The sequence below is a fragment of the Indicator indicator genome, chromosome 12, assembly GCF_027791375.1.
Source record: "Indicator indicator isolate 239-I01 chromosome 12, UM_Iind_1.1, whole genome shotgun sequence".
In the NCBI taxonomy this organism is placed as follows: domain Eukaryota; kingdom Metazoa; phylum Chordata; class Aves; order Piciformes; family Indicatoridae; genus Indicator; species Indicator indicator.
Genome location: NC_072021.1, coordinates 5,349,607 through 5,357,306, shown reverse-complemented (window position 1 = coordinate 5,357,306; position 7,700 = coordinate 5,349,607). Strand labels below are relative to the sequence as shown.

The 7,700-nt window shown below is 49.1% G+C and overlaps 1 protein-coding gene across 1 annotated transcript in view; it reads right to left on the bottom strand.

Moving 5' to 3' along the window:
• Positions 1 to 2,484: 2,484 nt before the first annotated feature.
• The window catches only part of CDH17 (cadherin 17), a 44,930-nt gene continuing 39,714 nt past the window's right edge, over positions 2,485 to 7,700 (bottom strand). Inside the window, exons 14-17 of the mRNA XM_054385462.1 lie at positions 6,981 to 7,217; positions 4,855 to 4,971; positions 4,156 to 4,272; positions 2,485 to 2,594 (exon numbers count right to left, since the gene is read on the bottom strand). Coding sequence (XP_054241437.1) covers positions 2,485 to 2,594; positions 4,156 to 4,272; positions 4,855 to 4,971; positions 6,981 to 7,217 — 581 coding nt within the window. The remainder of the gene's footprint in view (positions 2,595 to 4,155; positions 4,273 to 4,854; positions 4,972 to 6,980; positions 7,218 to 7,700) is intronic.

The following is a 7,700-nucleotide window of genomic DNA, read 5'->3' as shown; positions in this document are numbered from 1 at the left end:
AAACAAACACACTGCTTTCCATATGACCTTTCTCTTCAGTGTTTTCCAAAGGATGTTGTCTTTGCAGCCTAACATGCTGGTTTGGCAGCTTTTATTTATAGCTTAAAAGAAAAGCCTCCCTCAAACTGTCACCAGAAATGTCCTTCTATAGGCATGTGGTCAGGGGAATGGCTTTCCTTCTCTGGGTGTCATCCTGGGCTCAAATCAGAGAATGGCTCAGGTTGGAAGGGACCTCAGGGATCATCTACTTCACCCTTTCCCTGTCATAGGCAGGGACACCTCTCAAACAGACTCAGCTGCTCAAAGCCTCATCCAGCTTGGCCTTGAACATCCCAGGGAGGAGGCATCCACAACCACTCTGAGCAACCTATTCCAGAGTCTCAGCACCCTCATACTGAAAAACTTATTCCTAAGATCCAGTCTAACCCTGCTCTCCCTCAGTTTAAAGCCATTCCCTCTTGTCCTGTCTCTAGACACCCTCAGGAAAAGTCCCTCTGCAGCCTTCCTGGAGGATCCCTTCAGCTATTGGAAGGCAGCTCTAAGGTCCCCCCAGAGTCTTCTCTTCTCCAGGCTGAACACCCCCAGCTCCCTCAGCCTATCCTCACAGCAGAGCTGCTCCAGCCCTGGAATCATCCTTGTGGTCCCCCTCTATACTCACTCCAGCAGTTCTGTGTCCTTCTTTGCTGGGGACACTAGAAGTGGATGCAGTACTCAAGGTGGGATTTCACAAAATACATTTAACTGAAACAAAAACTGCCTCCATTAGCCATTGCATCCTGAACTAGCCAGAGGTATCACTCTGGCCTGAGGGACATTTCTAATACATTATGCAAAAGGAAGGGTTAAAAACAACAGAGAACCAAGCAGCAATGGTTTGCTCTCATGCAAAAGGAAGGTGAAACACAACAGAGAACCAAGCAGCAATGGTTTGCTCTCATGCAAAAGGAAGGTGAAACACAACAGAGAACCAAGCAGCAAAGGTTTGCTCTCATGCAAAAGGAAGGTGAAACACAACAGAGAACCAAGCAGCAATGGTTTGCTCTCATGCAAAAGGAAGGTGAAACACAACAGAGAACCAAGCAGCAAAGGTTTGCTCTCATGCAAAAGGAAGGTGAAACACAACAGAGAACCAAGCAGCAAAGGTTTGCTCTCATGCAAGAGGAAGGTGAAACACATCAGAGAACCAAGCAGCAAAGGTTTGCTCTCATGCAAAAGGAAGGTGAAACACAACAGAGAACCAAGCAGCAAAGGTTTGCTCTCATGCAAGAGGAAGGTGAAACACATCAGAGAACCAAGCAGCAAAGGTTTGCTCTCATGCAAGAGGAAGGTGAAACACAACAGAGAACCAAGCAGCAATGGTTTGCTCTCATGCAAAAGGAAGGTGAAACACAACAGAGAACCAAGCAGCAATGGTTTGCTCTCATGCAAAAGGAAGGTGAAACACAACAGAGAACCAAGCAGCAAAGGTTTGCTCTCATGCAAAAGGAAGGTGAAACACAACAGAGAACCAAGCAGCAAAGGTTTGCTCTCATGCAAAAGGAAGGTGAAACACAACAGAGAACCAAGCAGCAAAGGTTTGCTCTCATGCAAGAGGAAGGTGAAACACAACAGAGAACCAAGCAGCAAAGGTTTGCTCTCATGCAAGAGGAAGGTTAAGTACAACAGAGAACCAAGCAGCAAAGGTTTGCTCTCATGCACTCTCTCTGTCTCTTGTTTGTAATAACAGAAGCTGACACTATAACCTTTAATGAACATTTTTATTCTTCTCTAACGTGCAGCAGGCGAGAACATTTGCAGCAGCATGGTAAAACAGCACATTACCCAAGACCACAGGACTTTGTATGCATTTTGTTTAAGTTAGAGGCTGTAAGGAAAGGCCATGTGGCTTCACAAACTGGTTATACTCTGTGGACAGCAAAAATGAACACCTGAAATGTCACACTGATAATGAACATGGTTAGCACAAATTCATCATCATCATGTAAGCAAGTACGAGCCAGGGCAGATTACAGATTGCAATAAATTGAGGAGCTCCTTTGCTGAGAGTTAGAGAGACTGCTGCAGCTTTGTGGGACATCTTCAAACGTTGCACAGGACTTTATTCCTCGCTCTGCTGTTCAGGACCTTCCTGAGATGGGAAAGAGCCAAAGATGTGCAACGAGGTAAGATGCAGTCCTCTGGAAAGCTCATACTTACTTCAGCTGCCAAACCAGGAAGGCTGGTCCCATGGATTGATCCTTGCAGGTGCTCAGCATTTGGTGCTGTCATGAGTTAACACTCCAGCCAAAGCTGATACTCTTCTCGAAGGCTGCTGCTTGCAATTGTTTCCTGACTGAACAGTGTTACCCATAAAAGTGAGGATCAACCCTTGGGAGCTTGCTTTTGTATCCTCAGTTTGTGACAGTCCACTTCTGGGCTTAGGGAGCTCCACAGCTCACTCCCTCCAAACCCAAAGGGTGTTTTTGTCTTTTGCTGGAGCAGTCACTAAGCCAGTCTGTTCAGTTCAGACCTATCCATGGCATCTTTCTGATGGCTTTTATTTTTGTCTTTCTCTTTGTGTTTCATGTGCCAAAACACACCTCCTACAATGGCACCTGGAAAAGAGAGAGCACTCATCAGTAAAGGGAAGAGAAAGCTTTCTGCAAAGGTATTTAAACAAAGGTTCTGACACCCACACTGCAATATCTACACCTCTTTACCTCTTGAACAGAAGCAAACCCTTTAGGGAATGCCTCATGCAGTGTTGGACTGACAGTGTGTTCAGGGACCTGAGGCACTGGTGGGCAAGACCAGATGCTTCAGGGCTCAGGAGACTTGTCAGGGCTCACAGAATTGTCAGGGTTGGAAGGGACCTCAAGGATCATCCAGTTCCAACCCCCCTGTCATGGCCAGGGACACCTCACACTACAGCAGCTTGCTCACAGCCACATCCAGCCTGGCTGCAAAAACCTCCAGGGATGAGGCTTCCACCACCTCCCTGGGCAACCTGTGCCAGTCTCTCACCACCCTCATGGGGAAGAATTTCTTCCTAACATCCAATCTGAACCTCCCCATTTCTAGTTTTATTCCATCCCCCCTAGTCCTATCACTCCCTGACACCCTCCAAAGTCCCTCCCCAGCTTTCTTGGAGCCCCCTTCAGATACTGGAAGGCCACAAGAAGGTCTCCTCAGAGCCTTCTCTTCTCCAGACTGAGCAACCCCAACTCTCTCAGTCTGTCTCCAGAGCAGAGCAGCTCCAGCCCGCTGAGCATCCTCTTGGCCCTTCTCTGGACACCTTCCAGCACCTCCAGATCTTTCCTGTACCAGGGGCTCCAGAACTGGACACAGAGCTCCAGGTGTGGTCTCTCCAGAGTGGAGCAGAGAGGGAGAATCCCCTCCCTGGCCCTGCTGGCCACGCTTCTCTTGCTGCAGCCCAGGCTCTGCTTGGCTCTCTGGGCTGCAAGTGCTCACTGCTGGCTCCTGTTGAGCTTCTCCTCCCCCAGCACCCCCAAGGCCTTTTCTTCAGGGCTGCTCTCCAGCCAGTCCCTGCCCAGCCTATAGCAGTGCTTGGGATTGCCCTGACCCAGCTGGAGGACCTTGCACTTGGTCTTGTTGACCCTCATGAGGTTGGCTTGGGCTCAGCTCTGCAGCCTGTCCAGGTCCCTCTGGATGGATCCCTTCCCTCCAGCCTGTCTGCTGCACCACACAGCTTGGTGCTGAGGGAGCCTCACTGCCACTGTCCATCTTCAGTCAGTTACCCAACACAATTTCTGCTTCCAGGTGGCACTAAACTAAGTAAGGACCAAAGTAAGGCATTGTGAGAAAATAAGCGACGGAAGAAGCTTGAAATGAGATAGTAAAGACGCATTTGAGGGAGTTCCTCCTTCATGGCATGGTCTGAGTGTGCCTTCTTCCATTTATGTTCTTTTGCAGTAGGTTGGACTTGATGATCTCTGAGGTCTTTTCCAGCCTGGTTGGTTCTGTGGTTCTGCGTGTTGCTGCAGAAGCAGAGGCCAAGCAAAGACATTCCTGTGTTCCCAAACATGCAGGTCTGAGGCAGTCATTGATACACAATCATGGGATCTTCCCTCTTTACACCCAGCAGGTGACTCAGTGTCACCAATGCATCATCACTATCACATCTGGCTTCATATCAAGCAAGTAAATGTGACTCACCAATGATGAGCAGCACTGCCACTAGAATCCCAACTGCCTGCCCAACGGTTGGCCAGGAGTGCTCACGTTCCACTTCAATGAAACAGGACATTTCACTTGAGCACCTGCAGATGTTGACTGCAAAAGCAAATGCCAGGAGGTTAATCAGAAGCTTATTAGTCCTGATGGAGTACTCATAGATTTGTAGATTCATAAAATGTTTTGGGTTGGAAGAGACCTTAAAGATCATCCAGTTCCAACCCCCCTGCCATGGGCAGGGACACCTCCCACCAACCCAGGCTGCTCAAGGCTGCATCCGATCTGGCCTTGAACACCTCCAGAGAGGAGGCATCCACAGCCTCCCAGGGCAACCTGTTCCAGTGTCTTACCACTCGCACTCCAAGGAATTTCTTTCTAATCTCCAGTCTGAATCTGCCTTCCTCAAGCTTCAATCCATTCCCTCTCATCCTATCACTCCCAGCCCTTGTCAAAAGTCCCTCCCCAACTCTCCCATAGCCTCCTTCAGGTATTGGAAGGCTGCCCTAAGTTCTCCCTCAAGTCTTCTCTTCTCCAGGCTGAACAGCCCCAACTCCCTCAGCCTGTCCCCACAGGGGAGGTTCTCAAACCCTCTCATCATTTTCGTGGCCTCCTCTCCACCTGCTGCAGCAGCTCATAACTGTCACTGTTGTCCTGAAACAAAGAGTTCTGTGCAATGCATACCTGGAAGATTCACTTCTCCTTGCAGAGGTGGCTTTCCATTGTCATTAAGTGTTACTGGCACATAGTAGACCTTCTCTTCAAAGTTAGAGTGCTTCGGAGAGAGGTAAGCGTGAGTAGCTGCGAGGAGGAAACGGAACCTTCATGTCAGCACCAGAAAGAAAGGGAGCTCAACACTCACCCCAGCTGCAGATGTTGGGGTTTAAGGCTGCTCTGCACATGATGGCAGCTTCTGCTTTCCCCCCATATCTTTCCAGGTCTCGCAGGTCTGCAGACATCAAGCCAAAAGGGACCACTGACATACCTAGCCTGGCCTTTAGCATAATATGCTCAGGGAATTTCCTTCCTGATTTCTACAGCAGGCCAGACTTGATCTGGGGTAGTGCAGTTTCTCCTTAAAACCAAGAGTAACCCCTCATGCTTATAGCAACCATAACCAACTTAAATTGTTCCCCAGATGACTTAGTAGGACAGGCCATCCTCCTAGTGCACTTACAGCGTCACATCTAAGAGTCTTTAAAACTCTTGGCCAAGTAAGACTCTCACAGCTGTGGAGATCAGGTCAAAGGTTTATCAATGGCAGTATCTTGTCTGTGTGTCCAGCAGATCCAGGGAGGTTCCCCTCCCCCTCTACTCTGCCCTGCTGAGACCTCACCTGGAATATTGCATCCGGGTCTGGGCTCCCCAGTTCAAGAGGGACAGGGATCTGCTGGAGAGAGTCCAAGGGAGGGCTGCAAGGATGCTGAAGGGACTGGAGCACTGCCTGGGGAGGAGAGGCTGAGAGCTCTGGGGCTGTTTAGTGTGGAGAGGAGAAGGCTGAGAGGGGATTTAATCAATGTCTATCAATATCTGAGGGCTGAGTGTCAAGAGGGAGGGGACAGGCTCTGCTCAGTTGCACCCTGGGATAGAACAAGGGGCAATGGATGGAAACTCCAGCACAGGAGGTTCCACTTCAACATGAGGAGGAACTTCTTCACTGGGAGGGTCACAGAGCACTGGAACAGGCTGCCCAGAGAGGTTGTGGAATCTCCTTCTCTGGAGCCTTTCAAGCCCCATCTGGATGTGTTCCTGTGTGACCTGTGCTGGATTCTATGGTCCTGCTCTGGCAGGGGGGTTGGACTTTGCAAGGCATGACACATGAAAAGTCAGAAATAGTTACGAAACTGATCTATTTTCTTCAGCAGAAATGATTTCTATTCCTTAAGCACACAGTACTTTTATTCTTATAGGTTTCTTCTCTTTTAAGTACTGGTGAAATTTTAGCTTGCAACAAACAAGACATCATCTCTTGAGAAAACTAACCAACGATTTAAACGTTCAAATAAATACATGCCAAAACGCATGGAATTTCTCAGCAATCTGATTTTTTTTTCCTACATGAATCACAGGAGCACAGAATGTTAGGGGTTGGAAGGGACCTCCAGAGATCATCCAGTCCAACCCCCCTGCCAGAGCAGGAGCACCTAGAGCAGGTCACACAGGAACACATCCAGTTGGGTTTGGAATATCTCCAGAGAGGGAGACTCCACAACCCCCCTGGGCAGCCTGTTCCAGTGTTCTGTCACCCTCACAGGGAAAAAAATTCTTCCTCATGTTCCCATAGAACTTCCTATGCCTCAACTTCCACCACTGCCCCTTGTGCTGGCATTGGGCATCACCCAGCAGAGCCTGGCTCCAGCCTCTTGGCACTCACCCTGCACATCTTTATCAACAGCAATGAGGTCACCCTTAGGCTGCTCCTCTCCAAGCTCCAGAGCCCTCAGCTCCCTCAGGCTCTCCTCATAAGGAAGATGTTCCACTGCCTTCATCATCTTTGTGGCTCTGTGCTGGACTCTTTCAAGCAGTTCCCTGAGGTCCTTCTTGAACTGAGGGGCCCAGAACTGGACACAATATTCCAGATGTGGCCTCAGCAGGGCAGAGCAGAGGGGCAGGAGAACCTCTCTGGACCTACTGACCACAGCCCTTCTAATCCACCCCAGGATGCCCTTGGCCTTCTTGGCCACCAGAGCACATTGCTGGCTCATGGTCAAAGACTGGTACAGTAGTAGAAATGAAAAGGAATTCAGTATTTGTATTTCTCAGAGTACTTAGAGCATCTCATTGTTATAAGAACAGCTTTATCAACTTACCATTGACTTTTGAGATTTCCCAGTTACTTCTTGTATGCAAATCATCAGCCAGAGAAAAGGTGAACGTTGAATACCACCACAGCTCATCAGCATCAACAGCTTGGATCAAAGCTTTCTCTCCTCCACGGAGTGGGTAGCAGAAGAAAGGAGGATTATCTGTATCTAACCCTGGAGGGTTGTCATTGACGTCTTTTAAGTGTAGCACCAGGGTTGCCCTGGATTTCTGAGCTGCATTATCTGTGGAGTTAAACAGAATGCAAAGTTACTTCACTCCTCATACTCACCCACTGGGTTGTTGTCTGTGTAGCTGCAGTGTAGGAACACCACCAGACAGGCAGTGGGAGGTGGTCTCTGTCTGCAGCTTGCAGAGGCAAGGTCTCAGGAGGTCCTGAAGGACTACTGGTAGATGCCACCTCTTGCAAGTGAAAGGAGGCAGGCAGACCACACCTGGCACCTGGCACGTGGTCACATCCAAGGTGAGCAGTGCACTTTGGAGTGCTCTGTTGTACTTGATATTCCTTAAGTTTCCCATTTCTCTTCTTTATACAGCAAATGCAAGTCAATAACCTGCCCTGGGACCAAGACAAGGGCCTAAGAAGAGCTTTCAGAGCTCAGTCATTCCTCCAGGCTGTTCCTACAGGAACAGCCCCACTCCATCTCAGTGCTTCACTAAACGCTCCTTTTCCTGCCATATAGGAACTACATTTTGACCTATATCCC